At 39.3% G+C, this 18699-nt stretch overlaps 1 protein-coding gene across 1 annotated transcript in view; it reads left to right on the top strand.

Annotated features, from left to right (window-relative positions):
- Window positions 1–18699, top strand: part of slc25a21 (solute carrier family 25 member 21) — a 139563-nt gene that overhangs the window by 87137 nt on the left and 33727 nt on the right. The window contains exon 3 of the mRNA XM_084743074.1: window positions 8653–8701. Coding sequence (XP_084599200.1) covers window positions 8653–8701 — 49 coding nt within the window. The remainder of the gene's footprint in view (window positions 1–8652; window positions 8702–18699) is intronic.

Raw genomic sequence — 18699 nt, 5'->3', positions numbered from 1 at the left:
GACTTGTGCCAGTATTGTGTGAAAATGGTTTATACTCCATTTCAATTTTAATGTGATCAGGTTGGAATTGTTACACTGCCTGTTTGCTCTAAAAACAAGTTTGGCTCTGCCGCAGTATTTCAACACTACAGTGTGCCTCACTTGGTAGTAACTATGGTTTATTGGCTTCACCTAGCTAAGCAGGCAGGCCTCATGTTATTTGGGAACCTTTATGTTACATTTATTTCACCGACTTCCCTGTTTATTGCAACCACAAGTGTTTTCTTACAACTGCAGTGTAAATTAATTGCTATCTGTCATGGTAGGTTTACGTTTTAATAAACTCACAGAATAAATGTCCAGTAAAAATGTAGTCATGCAGGCTCTGATTGTTTGCTGTGAAAGATAAATGTGCCTAAAATAAACACAACCAAGTTTTGTGTTTGAGAAGTGGCCTCGTATTTAAGAGATACAAGTCTTCAGCTGAAAATACGCTCTTGGCAGTCACATAAAAAATGAATTATTTTTAATTCTTCTATCTCTTGTTGGTTATTTATGTGGTCTAATGATCATAATCCCATCCTGTGCATCTTTTTTCATTTATCGCCGCATTCATTGGCATGGCATTCTCCATTCTCTCACCTGTATTTCTACCTGAGCGTTAAAAGATCCTGAGATTAATCAGAGTTTCTATATCAGAGTTCCCGGCCCAGTTGCTGATGGATATCACGTTGGCTTTGTTAGTGCAGATGACAAATTGCAGGGGAGCAGCAACTCCCAGCAGGTTTGTTTAGCATTCCAGATCTGATGTGTTTTGAAAAGTATTAATGGAGGACATGGAGGCGTGAGATATCACCATGCAGGTTCAGTCAGGAGCTCATGTCAAAACCAGAGCGGGCCTGTGAGGTGAAACTCTGTCATCATGACACTCTTATGCCTCATCTCACGCCTTGAAAACACCAGAACGAGCTACGATTTTCTGCTCTGACTCCCAATGAACCAAGAAATATGGCATTGTATCATGTTTTTAAAACAATTAGCAATATGTTAATTTCTGAAATACATTATTTAAACAAGTTTTGTTTTTCTGTGACCTAATTAATGTTTTAATGTTATTTTTGTTGACCAAAGATAAAACATACACATAGACTGAACACACATATAGATCAGCTGCTCTTATTTGTTAACAAAGCATTAAATTCTGTGCTTGCAAGTTAACAAAACATTACTTTGTTTGTTTACTAGCTACCTAAAAAGTTAATAAAACGTTACTTTGTTTGCTAGCTAGCTAAAAGTTACCAAAACATTACATTTTGTGCTAGCTTGGTAAAAAGTTAACAAAAAGTTACATTGTTTGCTAGTTAGCTACAATTTTGTAAGCCTGTTAGTAAGTCTACTAATGATGGTTTGTCAGAAGCTCTGTCATGATATGATGTGATGCAATATAAGACAATGCCATATGTGAATCATTTTGATTCAACTAATGCTACATTTGTAGAGTGCTATTAGTTGCAAAATGACATCACAGCGATGCTCTGTGTTACCTGCTCTCACAGTGACATGACGTCTCTGTGGGTCAGTCTCGTGGCTCTGTACTCTGCTGTCTGACACGTTTTGCATAAATGATTTGCAGCAGTGTTTCTCATCTTTCTTATATAACCCAAACTTATTCCACACTTGCGTGTTACGAAAGTTTGGTGGTGCAACACGGTACAGTGTCACTTCTGTTGCTGTTTTCAGCACGGTCTGTTTTGTTCTCGAATGAAATCTTTCTCAATTTTAAGCTAGTTTTTAAGATTAGTGGAACATAATATAAAGTTAAGCCATAATTTTAATGTGGTTTTATGAGAGTAGTTAAACTATTGTTATTCTGTTTAAGAGAGTTGAATGTAAGCGATCATTAGGGACTGTAGCATTTACCGGGTCAAGTAAGCGTGTGAAATGAACGTCCAGCATGTCTCTCATGTATTAGTCCATTTAACTCGGGGAGCTGTGCTTCCTGTGGCAGTGACCTTCTCCCTGTGGCTGCTGGGAATTACAGTCATTCAGTGTGTGTGTCTCGGCATGATGGATGACACCTGCACCCGTTGAGCAATCGCTCCCTGGCGCACTATTGTTTTCCTTTCTCACTTTTGCGTGGGAGCAAACTGTGTGCATTCCCGAGCCAAAACCAACTCAGATAATCATCTGCATGATGTATGATCTTCTCTCGTTGGAAGACAAGTCATCAGACAACCTGGAATGTCTTGCCAATACAGTGGTGGCAATACTAGTGCTACCAGTGATGTTGGGTCAGTCCCAGAGAGTAAGGGATGATACAGCAGTTTTTAACACTCGTCTTCATTGTTTCTGCCATATGGTCTTCCTATCCAGTCGCCTGAAACAAAAGCCAAATTCCATGGCTGTTAAAATGCTGCATATGACGTCAGCTGTGTGCAATAAGAAAACCAGGCGCTGAATCAAAACTATATACTGTCACAGTATAAAATAAGTGTAATATCTCGCTATGTCCTTGTAGTTTCCACTGCACAATAATTAGCTTTTACACTCTGTCTTGGCTTAGAATGAATTTATGGCAAATAGCAGTGTTGTATATGAAAAAGTGTTTCTTGATGGCTGTGCTCCAGACACTCCTTTGCCATTAGCACTTGTGTCTGAGTGTGTGTGTCTGCAAGGCGTTGGATGACAAGCCCTGTCACTACCATTGTGGTCCAGGAAACAAAAGAACCTTCAAATAAAGGAATCTCCCAATATGTCACTCAGTGACGCGTAGCAAAGCCATAAACGTCAAACAGATGGCAGGTCACTGTAATATTACTCTCCTCCTCCTCCTGCTCCTCCTCTTCCTCGCAGCTGGAGGAGGTGGGTGCCTGCAAGAGTGGTTGGATGAGGGCTAACTCAGCAGCTCAGTCGCATCATCTCTCTGGTTTGCCCTTACCAGGCTCAGTGACTGCAGTGCATCAGAGGCTGGAGAGGGGTGTGAAGTGCTCCCGGGAGTGTGTGGGTTCACTGCTGCCGCGCTCTATGATTAAACAGTAGTACGTGCTGACAGCTGGAGTAGAAGAGCATGATGCACAGGGGCACAGTGCAGCGAGGAGCTGCCTCTCAGCGGTGTCGACAGAGGTGGCAGGAGTACACACACATTCTTTACTCAAGTAGAAGTACAGATACTTGTGTAGGAAAAGACCATGGTGAAACTACAAGGACAGATTCAACTTCTTTAAGTAAAAGTGGAAAGTTAATGATTATGGCCTGATTTGTAAACCTTTAAGAGATTATTACAAACAGAGATGAACCAGATATTTGTAACACTTTGTTAATGCTTAATAATTAGTTTAGTTTTTTCATTTCATAAACATTATTTAGAGATGCAACTGATGATTATAATACCTTTGGTGTTTATGTTAGGTTACGTTATGCTACTTTACGTTACATTACATACATGAACTTATGCATGTAACATATTTATTTTAATGCAAAGCGTGAAATTTTCCCAAACCTACTCAAGTATTTTTATTTCCAAAACCTAAGGAAGCAATTTTTGTTGCCTAAGCCTACCCAAGTAGTTTTTGTGCCTTAATTTTCAAAGGCTGCCTGGACGTAGCATATTTATTATTGCAAACTCGACTGCAGAGCTCTGCACACACAAAACTGACCCTAGAAGGATAGTTTGACCAAACTGATGTATTCGATGAGTTGGGAGTGAGATTGTGCTCTTTATAAACATTTTCTGGATGATCATTATAAAGTTGCAACATGTTTGTAAAACTTTTCTCAATAAATGGATTACAAAGCATATATACATATTAATTGACTGTTTGTTTACAGTAAAATAACTATTAACTAAAGTTTAACTGTCAATTTACTAAACACTCAAGTAGAGTTTTTTGAGTATTTATAAGTCATTACTTCCCATCTCTGGGTGTTGAAGAAATTACATCTTAGGTATCTTGACTTTGGCCCTGATGCAAACTTTTCCATGATGTGTCAAAATAAATGATGATCACACTTGGCAGGCTTTGTGTAATATTAAACCATCAAACATTTTTTGAACTGGAGCAGGAAACAAATCATCTCCTGAAAATATCAGCATTTAATTTCCTTCACTAAGAATAGTCTCAACAGATCAAAATGTTGCACAGTGACAGGTTGAATCTTTTGTGGAGCTGTCGGTAGTTAAATGCCACACCCTGTTCTGCAGCTTTTTTTTTTTCTTTGTTTCCTTTTTGTAATTTGATTGACAGGGCACACAACAACTTTTGTTCTCTTGACTGTCACTTCTGCTTGACTGGAAAAACTTTTACTAATGCTCTTTAATCCTTTAACATATAGAGCACAGAGGACCTTTGTGACTAGAAGTTGTCAAATGGCATTCTGGGACATAAAGGAAATCACTAAGTGAAGTGGCAAGACACCAAAAAATAACAACACTTAATGATAAAATTACTTATCATTTGGATTAGTCATTATACATTTATTGTTGATTATCTAAGAGCAGCTGAGGGTGAATTATTATGTTGTTTTAGGGCTGCGATTAATTGATAATTATAATCATTAACATCCCTATTATGGGGTGATTTTTGCAGGGATCTGTGCCAGACAAAGATGTTTTCTAAAGTATGTAGAATATGACGTGCAGGCTACGACATCTGTGCTGAAATATTTAATTAAAAATGGTATTTTCACCCACATTTTGCCTTTAATATTGTGCCTACTGCAATTTGAAAATTAAAATTTGATTAATTGCTCAGCCCTAATTTGTTGCATAAGAAACCTTTAACACAAATAGAAATAAGTCATGTTAAACTGGTTTGAAACAAGAGCCAAACTACGTGTCAAACAAAGGTCAATTTAAGATTATGGTCAAACTCGTTCTTTTTTTTTTTTTTTTTTAGTTTTCCTTTGAAAACCCCCTCGTCTCATCAGCCATCAGCTGTTCTTAAAGTATCTCATCTGCAAGAGCTTTAAACACGTGCTTAAATAAACACAGCCTAGTTTTGCATTGACACTTGTCATCACATAATCCTTCTGCAACTGCCGTCTTGGAGGTACTACGTGCATTTGCTAACTGACGCTCACCTCATATTTAAAGATGCTAGTCCATGCTGCACTTACAGAGCAAATACTGACAGCCTGCAAACTGAACTGAACACACTGAACTAATCACTGTATATGAATGGCTCAGTGGGGCAGGCCTGTTAATTAGTAAAAGTGTTAACTACTGTTACCTTTCTAAGTTAATGAAGCATTTGGTAACCTGTATCCTTTAGGGTTCCTGTAATCTGAGGTTTACGATGAGGCCCAAAATCTAGTGTGAATCCATTTTAAGTAAGGTATCCAGATGTGCACAGCTGCATTGGTCACTTGCAGGTACAAATAACCAGAGGCAGTGCACTTATTTCATTTATTTTATAGGTGATGATGGAAAATCAAACACATTACTTCCACTATGATAACATGGGATGAGTTTTCTTCTGCTGCTGTTGTTTCTAGTTCCGCCTCTCTACAGTGGTATTATCTGTATTATTTAGGGCTGTAGTCAACGAAATTTTATGTACTCTTCAACCCATCAAATGGTTGGTGGAGAACAAATCTGTGGTTTGACAATTTCTTCATTGCATGTAGCTATATTGTTACCTCCAGGGCATGTTAGACCACTAAATTTACATACAGCAACAACATACATGCATACCAGCAACAAAGGTCACACCAGCTTCCTTATATAAACACGCTCGCACTGCCGTACAGACATAAACAAAAAGCAACAAGAAAAACAGTTAAGCCTAATTTGAAGTCAACTAAAGACAGTAAGTGTGTAGGATGCCAGTAACTTAACACGGTTTCTCTTGACTGTCCCTCAATATTACATTAGTTCAACATCGACCCAGCCAGTAGGACACATTAGCAGCAAGCTAGTGCCAGCTTCAACAGGATAACCTACAAATAAACACTAAAACAACATAACACATAGCAGTCAGGTCACAGACAGCTAACGATCCATCATTGAGCTTATATCGCCCATCGTTGTTAAAGCAGTCCAGCAGAGTAAGTTCCACACACGTCGTTATCAAAAACAAAACTTTTTATCCACTCAGCTCCTGTGTCCTGTGAGGCTGGGGACTGATGAAGCGTTTTGTGCTGGTACTTTGACATGGTGTCAGTGACTTTGGAGCTGTGTAAATGCTCAGTAAATAGACTCTCACCAATAATAAATAAATAAATAATACATCAGGTCTGCATATGTCTCGTCCCCTGGCAATAATGGATTGATTTGATAAGACAAAATCATAATGGCAAACCAATCAGCCAGCTCTCCAGAAGGTATCAACCCCATTTGATACCCTTTTCAGCTTACAAATGTAATTTTCTGTGATTGGTTTTAGGTCGATCCAATTGCATTCACATACATTTTTTGTTCGACACCCCTTGGAAATCAAAAATGAACTTAAAGATCCCATCCCAGGCTATACTCATTGTTATGGCGGATTTGTCACGCCCCTTCATTACTGGGTATGACAGTCCTGTGCACATATCCAAGGCTAATTCTAATGGACAAACTAATACATTTTTCTAAACGTAACAGTACAATGAATAATCATCCTACTGAGACCAAACTGGAAATGTTTACTTGGAGATTTTATAAACCTGCAAATGCTTACTGACTAACTTAAGGTTTTTGCAAATTACTATATTATCTTAGTTTCCACAGACTCCCCCCAGAGAATCCTCTAAAGAGAACTTAATTTTTCTTCTATAAAGTGAACATTGCTTTGTTTTAACATGTACCATACATAACCTGCAGGAGTCTTTCGGAGATTTGGATGCTATTTTCATCTTTTGTTTCCCACTGAAGTGTCCAAGTGTATTGTTTGGATGAGGCTGCTGAAGTCCTCTTTTTCTCCAGACTCCTACCACTCCATCTCCTGTTGGAGCATGTTCGGTCACTTCCCAGCATCTTCATGTTTGCACAGGCTGATCAAGCAGACAGGCTGTCAGGTTTGGTTTCACCATGTAATCTGATTACCTGCTGAAAGATTCGAAGCGCCTCATCGTCACTGCAGACCTATTAATAGCAAGGTCAAGAAAATGACGCATCCAAAGCAGTCTTATATTTATCTTTTCAGTGCAGTATCATTAACAACCACAGTCAGGTCAACTGAGCCGTGACAGATGGAATTTTGTTTGACTCTTACCCGCCGGTAGCTTGGTTCAATAGTTCTTGTTTCTCCCATTCGTACATTGAGATTCAGTCATTTTTCCTGTGGTATTTCACTTGATAATTACTTCCCTGGAAAAACCCCAGAAGACACATTCTTTTATAGACAATATGTTTAATTGAGCAAATTAGAAAGAGTCCATATTGCACAGCAGCTGTGTACACACACAGTGGAATCTGCAGGGGAAGCCCTCAGAGCACCAGGAACGGGATGCAGTGAGAATTGTGAGTTTACAAAAAAAAAACCTGATTGAGTCAGACGGCCTCCGTGCCAAAGCAGTGGCTTTTCAACACAGATGCACGTAGTTAGCGTGTGTGTGAAACCTCAGAGTCCCTCACTGATCACCCAGGCTGCATCGATTCTCCAGCTGCTGGCGCACTGTTGATGTACTGGGTTTGCATGGATGATATGGTTGGTGGCTTCAGCCCTTCAAAGTGCAGACGATTATAGTCACTCACAGGAATTTTGGAAAGCAGTCTCATTGGATCACTCATACAGACCCATGTTCTTGCAAAGATGGCACAAGGCTCAAAACACCAAGAATTACTGAGGTGGCTGGCAGAGTGATAATCAGAGTGATGATAAGGTTCTCATGGAGGGTTGGCAAGCGTCAGCAATGACTGCCTGTCAAAACTATTTGGTGACAACAAGAAGTGCATTTGTACAATGCAAAAAAATGAAAGGAAAAATCCCATGAGCCAACATCCACTGACTTTTGCCTCAGCAAGCAGTGAGGCAACTTTCTTATCAGATTATTTTAAGGTGAGCTGTCACACTTGACATAAAATATCAGATTTAACGTTGATCCTCTAGGGCTTTAACATGAGTTCACATTGGGTGTATACGGTAGGTTTGACAGATGTGCATTGTGTGCACTGTAAAAAACCAAAAGCAGGAAGTGTATGGAAAAAATGGGTGAAAAAGACTGGACAGGACAGACCAATAAGCCCTCTACTGCAGCACCTGATGATTACTTTCAATATCGTTTGACCTGGCAATTATTTAGCAATTGTTTTTGTAATAGCTTAAATGTGTTCTTTATTAAAAACATCTTCATATTGCTTGTTTTGTCTGACCAACAGGCTCAGAGAGAAGTGGTAAATCCTCATATTTGAGAAGTTGGAACAACTGACTGTTTAGGTTTTGGCTTAAGAAGTGACTTGAAACAATTCTTTAAATAGATAAAATCCTTGGATCATCACATAGATACAAATGTCAATGGGAATTCAATGAGGTTTTTTTTTTTAAATCTGCAACAGAACCTGGAACTGCTGGTTTCACTTCAGCTTTCTTTAGTTTAATGAATTAATTTTATTGGCACTAATACATTCACAATATCAGATATTAGTGTGCAGGAAATCTCCTAGAACTGAGAATGTAGAATATAAAAAAACAGCATTCACCTATACATCCATGGTTATTAAAGTGACTTATTCTGACTGTTTCTACCTTTCAGGTCTGGTTGAAATCTGTTTGATGCATCCCCTCGATGTTGTGAAGACGAGGTAAGCCACCCGCTCCACCTCAAGAATTCTACATTCAGTCATATTTTGTGTAACCTTCATGTATAATCTACTTAAAAGAAAGCAATTTTTAGTCCACATCTGCCTTGAATCCTCTCAGTGGGTATTTGCGTCTGTGTAGTGGAGTGCTGAGCATACCAGCTCTTTTTTCCCCAGCTCCGCAGGCCTGGCCAGCTCTGTGCTCATTCTCCACACAAGTGGGCACCAATGCCAAGAGCCTTAGCCATTTTGTGGAAAATGAAATGCACCATTTACCCATTCATTCCCCACACAATGCTAACGTTAGATCTTTTTATGTTCTCAAATCACTTAAATTTTTTACCTTATTACTTAATTTAAGAAAAAAGAATCAGACTATTTTTTCACTTTTTTTGGGTATGGCCTGTGGTTCATGTGAAAGACTGGGACATGCCGGATAAATCAGATGCCACTAAATGCACTGGCTGCTTTTAATAGCTTGTTTTCCGTTACCATCTCCTGTTTGTGTGTTATGCAAGAGCGGCAGCAGTCTTGGGCTGTTGAGTGATCAGGAGCCTCACACCGCAGTGTCTCAGCCAGCCATAAACAGGTCGTGGGCTACTACTAAAGCTTTATAGTCTTTCACAGGCCCAGCCAAGACCTCTGGCTTCGTTCTGAGCCCCCCTACCCCATACTTGTCAGTAAATTGTACTGCTTTTTCTGTCATTTACGGCAGCAGTTTCTTGGTAAATAAATTGCTTGGCGTGCCTTTTAAAAAAGTGAGATGGTTGCACTTTGAAGGCAGTGCCACCACCAGAATACGGAGAAGGAAACGCAGGGATAAAAGCCAGGGGCAAGCAGTGTTGTATTAGTCGATATTTGATACTTTGAAGGCACACCGTGTGATTTATGGTCACGTGTAGAAGCTATGGGGGTTTATTACAGGTAAGTCTTGAGCTCTGCCTGTCCGTCCTCACGCGGGGTCAGGGTTAAAAGTGCATGCACTATTTTCTTTGTAATGCTCTTCCTTAAAAAGTGGTAAAAGCCGCTTTAAAACTGGACAGGTTTATCTGTTTGTTTTCTCTGTTTGTGTCGCCATGTGTTTGTGTTGATAGGTGTTCTGTTGCTGAGCACAAGTCTTTGTAAATTGAATCCTTTTGGTCTTGGCTCAGGGTTTTTTTTTTTTTTTTTCAGAAAATGCAAGAAACAGAGGAGTCTTTCTTTGTTTTAATTGGGAGCTTTAGACAAAGTCAGGAAGGTTTAAACAACAAGCAGGTTGCTCCTCATTTGAATGCCAGACATACTCATAGAAACACAAGTGTGGGGAGTAACAAATACTTTGCTATTGTCCTTTTGTTTTGTATTTTTCAGGCGTCTGTGCTTGAGTACTTTTTTATTTCCTGCATTTTAACACAACCATCTGTACTTTCTACTCCATATATTTTCAAAACAGGCTTGTTACTTTAGTCTTAATGCATTTGAGGGGAATTATTTTGCGTCACTGTGCGCCGCCTTCCCACTATGGAGACTGATTTCAACCTAAATGGATGGGAGAATAACACACAGAACGGTTGAGTTCTTAATGCATCCATAAATGCCTATCACACATAACAGATGCAACAAGACAAAAAAGTCATAAAAAGACAAAAAAGACAGAATATGATGAAAAAGATGTCATAAAGCTAAAAACGATACAACAAGATGAAAAACAATGAAAAAGATGTAACAAGATGAAAAAAACAAAAATGCTGTAAAAGACGCAAAAAGACAAAACAAGACAAAAAACAACAACATAAAGATGCAACAATAAAAAAAATCTTACAAGATGAAAAAGCTATAGCAAGAGGAAAAACTGTAAAAGACATAAGTCGTTAAGATTTATAAGACTAAAAGTTACGTAAAAAGCTGAAAAACGACGTAAAAGACGTAACGAGATGAAACAGACACAGAGGGAGACTCGACCTTGGAGAAAAGGTGAGGTTTACTTTGATACTTTGAGTACAGAGCCTGTACTTTTTGTGTTTTTACTTGAATAAAGAAAGTGAATTTGGACTTCTACTTTTACAATTTTTTCACACAAGTATCTGTACTCCTACTTGAGTACACAATGTATTAACCTTTGTATTTCTGCAGAAACATATGGTGCACACATAGATATGCATACATACCATCCATGCATGTTCACACACTTAACATCCACACATGAATTCATAGACCAAGCATACATACCAGCTAATTGGGACACTGAGGGAGCTGAAATCTATTAGCAGGAACCTTGGAGCCGAGAGTCAGACACAGACACACCTCCACTGGGTCTCTCCCTCTCTAACGCTCAGGCATGGCTCTTATTAGGCACCGGCTCCTGCTTTAATGTCCACCGGTCCAAATTGAACAGCAACTGGAGTAAATTTACTTTTTTCCACCAACTCAGAATCAAAGGGATTTTTTTCTTTCTTTCTCCCTTTTCCTTTTTTTTTTTTTTTTTTTGCAAGGTAAACTTGACTAAATGCGTACCTGCCTTGGAGCCGATGTTTACCTATTTTCCAAATGAGGGTTTATCTTTCTTCCCTTTTCTCTGAGGGGGGAGGAGGAGGAGGAGGGGGCAGATTCAGGATTAGCAGCCGTTGGTGTTGAAACACTCCAACAGTAGTGGAGCTGCTATGAATCAAAAAGGAGCATTTGGCAACTTTTTCCTTTAAACAAATACTGATTCATCTGTTTTGGTAGATTAATGAATAGCTTTGTTCCAGAGATTTAAAATAAAAAAAAGGTGACATAACATCCAACATGATTGATGGTGTAAAATTTGGGCTGCTGATGAAATATTTTTAAAGCAGAGTAGGGAAGCACGCCCATTATGACAAAACTTTTCAGGATTATAAATACTCATAGGCAAACTCTTTAGGGTAAGAAGTGCAAGTATTTGACTCGACCACACTGGACTTTGCTTTAGAAATGGGACGTAAAAGTGAAAGTCTTGTCAGATGATTCACAGTGTGTCTTTTTGCCTTTGTTGTTGCACTTTGACTCCCCGCTGCGCTGCTCACTGACCAGTCGAGCCATGACCTCCTTCACTCACCTTTGCTAACAAGTACATCTATCTTACATCTGAGGGACTCCTGCAGGGCCCACCTTCCATCAGTGTGACTTACTGCCTCTTTCATCGTTGTGAAAGAGCTGAACGTGTATAAATGTATATTAGCCATTCTGAGAAAGGCAAATGGATGCAGGCATGTGCAGCAGAAATCCCAAAAAAGTTGAAATGCTGCATAAAGGGTAAATAAACAGAATATAATAATTTGCAAAGCCTTTTGAACCTACATTCAATTTAATACAGTACAAAGACAAGACATTTGATGTTCAAATTGAGACTTGTTTTTTTGTAAATGTACTGAATTTGATGCCTCTGTTCCAAAAAAAGTCTTGTCTTGCTGAAATAAGCAGAGATGTGTCTGATGATGTTGTCTGGATGGCAGCATATGTTGCTCCAGAACCTTTCAGCATTAATGAGGCCTTCACAGATGTGACAGCCTGGATGGCCCTTCTCCTCTCTAGCCTGGAAGACACAACGGTTGGTTTTGTGTAGCCTCTCGCCGCAGCTCTTCATCCAACAGCTAACTGTGGCTGCTCCCGCTTATTCAGTTACTCCCTGCAATATCTTGATCTGATCCACTGTCACAAATGCTGAAAATGACCATTGAATTGTTTTGTAGATGCACTTTTGAGGAACAATGCAGTAAATCTAAGCTTACAGCCAAACACATTTGTATTTCCTGTGACTGCTTCAGAATAAAAGTTATCACGTTTGGCGAATTAAGTGCTTTTACTGTGAAGCTGCAGCTTTAGGACATGCTCAGTTTACATTTACAATAACTTTACAGACCATTTTTTCTGTGAATCTTTCTGATTTGTATTGCCAGAAATGTTGCAATACTTTCATCAGTGGCCATATGTTGGAAAAACGTGCCATGATTCGTTTTTATGAACTATTTAAAGTTCAGTACAACTATTTATTACACATGTAACTTCACATCTGCAGCTGTGACTGTCCTGTTTCTTGTTCTGTGCTGCATTAAATACATGCAATCCAGAAATTAAAGTGATTCCAGAAATCGAAACATTTTTCTCATTGTGAGTCACTCTGGATAATAATCAGTCCAAAATGGAAATGTAGCATACTTCACACAAAGTAAACCGTTAATTGCCCCTGACCCTGACCCCCCTCCCTCCTCCACCATCGGTAGGGGCAGGAATGTGGGGGTGAAGTTGGAGGGTTCGGTGCGGTGTGGGGAGTGGGGGCAGTCGTCAGTTTAGCAGAGAGAGACAGTGGGACCGGAGTTACAGCTTTTCATTAACCTGGAAACCACCTAGTTACATGGTTCATGGGCTGGTCTCAGCTCACTTGGAGGTAACAAAGGGTGTCGGGCGGCACTTTCTGCAGGGGGCTGTGCGCTCGGGGCACCCCATCTGACTCTGATCAGGTTCTCCCTCTCATTAGAGAGTTGGACTGAGCCTGCGTTTCCCTTCATGTTGAGATCCTGTTACATGGAGCTCCACCCTTAAACATACTCCGGCTCATCTGAAAGCAACTTCCCATCACCCCTTCCACTTCCGCCCAAAGAGTGAAGCCACACCTTCCTCATGTTTCTGTCTCCCTGAACAGCTCCTCCTGTCATCATGAACTTCCTCCTTTCTATGCCATGCACTTGATCCGATATGTTCGCCGTAATGAGCCCTAAAGATGTATTTTGTGCAATAAGTCATGACTGAGCCACTCCTTCTCTGCCTCTGTGTTCCCCGTCACTCTCATTTATGCTCTCTTATCCCTCCTTTTTCTCTTACTTGTCATATTTTCTTCTCCTCTCCGATAACAACTCTTCATCCATTTTTTAAACTCCTCCCACAAAACATTAAGGCTGGCTTGCACCAACATTTTTAAACCACATTAAATCATGGTTAGACTTAGAATTATGTTGCACCAAACATTTGAACTAAATAAAGTTTTTTTTTTCAAAGGAAAGATTAAATTCAGACCTGTCTTAAAATCTCAGTTTAGTTTCAACTCTAAATCTAGATGGAATCTGTTGTACTGAAAACTTTAAATTCCCATTTAAAATGTGATCCAGTGGTATCTTTAAACTTTCACTTGAGGAGGTTTAATTTTTTCAAATGGTATTTAAAACTGTAATAAAAAAAATTTAAAAATAAAAAAGTTTGCAAGCAATGTAACATTTTGTTAACATTTTAGCTAATGTTAGCTAGCAAATAATGACACATTTTAACTGTTTAGTTAATGTTAGATAGCAAACCATATAACGTTTTGTTAAAGAATATAGAGCAGCCAGAAGTTAACAGCTTCCCTCCCACTCTTTTATATTATACTATACTACTAGTTCCGACAAAACTCAAATTTATTTATTTTTCATTTAATTATCTATTTATTAATTCATTTTATTTTTTATAAGCAAAGATTTCTATTGAATAAGCTCTTTTTTCAGTAATAAAATTAATAAACTTCGATTGACTAAACTGAGATTAGCTTTAGAATATGTAACAGAGCTCTGCTGAGTTTTAAATCTTGTTTTTGGTAAACTCTGATTACAACTAATCTTGGATTAAATTAATCTTTGGTGTAACCCAGTTTAATTGTTTCTAGTGGTTTTACATTCTGTCTTCAGTGGTTTTAGTTTTTCAACAACCATCTCAGTCAGCCTGTTGTTGAATCAGTCACTTCTTTTTGTTAATATAAACCATATTATATAACAACATCATCAACAACATGTTGAATACATTGTTTAAACTTCTTTCATTCCTTCTGAATTTGCAGCTTGTTGAGCGATTATGTAATGTTTTGTTTTAAATCCCTGTTGTACATGTGTTTTAGAAGATTTGTATTGAATTATGCAATTCTGTAAATTGTATTGTATGACATGGCTGTCAGAGTCATTGCAAACCACTAGGCCTGCCAGTAGCCTGTTTCAAGCCTGATTAGAAAAACCTGGGTACTGGCCCTTGCTCGCAGCAGTATCCATGGCAACACTACCTCCATTTGGTCACAGCACGCATGAAAGTGTGTCCCACTCGGGGGGGCTTGAAAGTGATCTTTGATGAGGGCTTTGACAGATGACGTCCAGTTTTTTCAGGGGACATGTGACAGCGCTGAGGATGGCCCAAAGGCTTCACCCCCACCTCCACCTCCGTTTGCCCCCAACTGCTTGGTGAACCCCGGTGCACTTCTGGAGGAATCCCTGACACAACCCTCAAACAGCAGGGCACAAAGCAGCAGCAGCCTGATAGCTGATCTTGCCTTGTAAAGGAGCAGGCAGGTCAGTGGTCGTCAAGCCGGCTCCTAATCCCCCCGGCGCTGTGAGACTGCAGGGCAAGACTTTACTCACAGTGTAAAGCCAAACACATGCCGCGTTCGTGCAGGACAAACCACGCTCAGTCTGTGCATCGCTTCAGTACATGAGCGTGAGTAGGGGAGAGTGCAGAGCAAAAGGTAGAGAGCAAGTCTTTTCATGACTACAGCAGAGCAGCATATTTGACCGGATTAAAAGTTATGCCTTCCCATTCCGGTGATACTCTCTCTGAGGTAACGCCTCAGTCTTGTGTATGAAGAATGTGGCTCAGTTGAATTATTTGTCTAATCAGACTGAAATTGTTGAAAATTATGATCATGTTCAAGATGGACAGATGAATAGACATAAATACCTACCAAAGGTGTTGGCTCAAGTCACATGACTTGGTCTCAAATCTTACTCAGGCACATATTTGATGACTCAAATGGACAGAATAAAAGACGACGTGCAACTCAACTTGGACTTTAACATCCATAAATCAGGAATTCACATGGACTTGAGCTTTTTGACTTAAATACTGACTCAGGACTTGCCTATCTTGTCGTGGGACATAAGTGCAAAGACTTGAGACTTACCCATGACTTGTAAAACAATGACTTGGTTCACCTTCTGCTACCTACCCACTAATCTCGCGATACCAGACAATGAGACACATACTGATTGTCTGGGGATTTCTAAATGCAAAATATTGCATAAGGCAGCAAGATCAGCTTCTAACAAGCCTACGCGCCTCTAGTGTTTTTTAAGGACACACCTTAGCAGACGGGATGCTCTTACTTCATTCTCCTCTGGGGTAGGCACACTTCTACATGTCACCGCCCCAATATGAAGGGCCGCCTTAAAGACTTTGGATTGGTTCTGCAGGGCAGTCTTTTTTTTTAACCCTCTAATTGTTTCCACACAGTTTTAGCAACGAAAGCTGAGGAGATGGCAAAGACGGAGATATTCTTCAGTCCCATTAAAGAAAGCATTTAGCAACTGACTTGTGAGTCAGCCTCCCCATCAGCCCATTACCCTTAAGAATTACACACATATTAAATGATTTTGCAACTCAGTTGCAATTAACACTTGTGTTTTTGTTAACTGTCGTCATGCCATTACCACCATTGTTCCTTAACCTGAACTACACTGAAGTTGCGATGAACAGATATTCCTCGAGGCAAGAATTGTACAGATGTTGATGTTGGATCATTAATGTAATCTGGGGCCCTTAAGTCCTTCCTTTTGATTTCCTTGATGTTAAGGGTTTCGATCTAATTTTTTTATAACTATATACAAAACAAATTAAAACAAAATCACAAAGTCAAATGTATAAAAGAAAACATCAAATGAGGAAAAAAACAATAAAGATCAAAATGCAACTCCACATTCAAAGAGGGTCGTCGGCTCTTAAATATGTTTTGTATTATATGTTATGTATTACTTCCCTTCTTCCAAAAGACCCCCCCCCCCACCCCTCACCCCCGTCACAAGCTACCAAAAATCAGGAACATCTGTTCCCTTTGTCTGTTGAAGATGTTTTTAATTAAACTAATTAAATAAATGGTTTGAATTGGTTGAAAATATCAGAAAAATTGTGATAGAAACCTATGCCATGCTCTGATTCACATGACAGTTTGGACTCTCTTCATTTCTTGTGAAATTTGGGACCTAAAATTGGGGCATCCAGGTGGTCCCGGCAGTATATGACGCATGTCATGTAACTGTAACGTCATTTCTTTGTCAACTATCTAATAAAAGCAAAATGCGTAGAGAGAAAGAAATAAAGTTTAAAAACCTTACCCCATTACTTTTAATGTTGTGACAGATGTTGCTGCAGTTACTCACAGATGTCAGAGATGCAGCTCTCAGTCACAAACGGATTACCCAATTAGAGATTTCAGTAATAGATAGAGGTACACATAAAGAGCAGATGTGCTTGTCAGCGTGTGTGTGTCGTACTGGAGCACCTGTAATCATTATCAGTGAAGGGGTTCACATTCCAGTACACTAATTACAGAGTGGAGACATTGTGTGCTTTGATTTCACTAGACCCTGGCTGTGCTGCAACCACAGTGCTGCCCCCCTGCTGCCCCATCTCTCTCGTTCTTTTTGACTCTCAAAAATCACACGTCTGTTCATGTTTTATCCCCCCTCCCTCACTCATTTACCAGCCTCTTGCAAGCAGTTTTTGAGTCACTCATGAAGCCACAAAAAATGTTGCTGTGTCACTACTACTTGAAGTAGTCGGTGACTGCAGTTGCTTGATAATTGACCCTTCCTAAATCCTGCCCATTTTGCTGCCACATCTTAAGTTAGCTTACGTTACCAAAATGCCAGCTAACTGTTTAGCTAATGATTTATGTAGATTAGCAAGGAAGTTAGCTTGTGATTTGCTACAGAGTAAAACTAACTAGCTAACCAGTTAGACAGTGTTTTGCTAATTGTGACTATATATGTTGCTTGAACATGTCCTGCAGCAACTTCTTTTAACCATGTTCAAAATTGGTTTTCTTTTCTACATAAACAAATTAATAGAATAGAATTAATGCAATTAATGTGGGATGGAAACCCTGTTTCAGAACACGTTCTGATGTAGCAAACATTGCACCCAATCCCAACAAACAGAATTGTTACAGTTTGTCGTTTGAAGTACAAGGTGCACAGTATGTTCTTCTTGTCTTTAAAAATACATGGGCTATTTGGTTGGAAGTATGTTTTTTGAAGAAAGACAGAAGAGAAAGTGAAAGGGTCTGGGGTACCACAGGCAAATAAGCCAATCATCGCCAATGACCTGCACATTGTCATCAGAGCTGCATACCATGACATCAGATTTTGAGAGGCACATGCCAGATTCACAGGCCACCCATAAATATATTCGTAATTGCAGATGTTTGCTGGCATGAACAATACTGCAATGACCAGTGCAAGAACCCTGTAGCTGACCTTACACTTCTTCCATAATTTCTCAATTTGTCCCTCAAAATCCTACAAACTCCAAATCCAAAAAAAGCTGGGACACTAGATAAAAAAATAAATTAAAGGCTCAGATATTCACAAGCATGGATGTGGCGAGGTTCACCACTTTGTGAAAAGCTGTATGGGCAAATAGTCCAGCAGTTTAAGAACATTTTTCAAAATATGATCACAAGTAATTAAGGGATTTCACCATTTACAATCCATAATATCATTAAAGGAATTCAGAGAATCTGGAGAAATATCTGCATGTGGGGGACAAGGTTGAACCTTTATGATATTACATGTGTTATAAAAACATGGGTAAAAGAGTTTGGATACTAGACTTACCTGTCTGCAGTTCAGAGCTGTCTCTTATTTAAAATGTGTGGTGCATTATGAAGCACAAAATATGACATCAGAGACCACAGACTGTTGAACACCTGAGGTCTTTTATCAAGCAAGAATGGAAAAGAATTTCTCTTCCAAAACTTCAATAACTAGTGTCCTCAGTTCCCAAAGGCTTACTGAGTGTTGTTAAAATAAGAGATGATGAATCATAATGGTAATCCTGATCAAATTTAGAACGAGTGTAATATCTTGTCTTTGTACTGTATATAGCTGAAAAGTATTTGCGAGTCATTGCTTTATGTTTTTGTTTTCCTTTTACACAGCATCTCAACTTTTTTAGAATTGTGGTTTGTAGGTCCAGTGCTCATGCACTTTAAG

This window comes from Lutjanus erythropterus, chromosome 18, assembly GCF_056507025.1.
Source record: "Lutjanus erythropterus isolate fLutEry1 chromosome 18, fLutEry1.hap2, whole genome shotgun sequence".
In the NCBI taxonomy this organism is placed as follows: Eukaryota; Metazoa; Chordata; class Actinopteri; order Lutjaniformes; family Lutjanidae; genus Lutjanus; species Lutjanus erythropterus.
The sequence above is the reverse complement of the archived record's forward strand: the minus strand, read 5'-3'. Positions and strand labels throughout refer to the sequence as shown.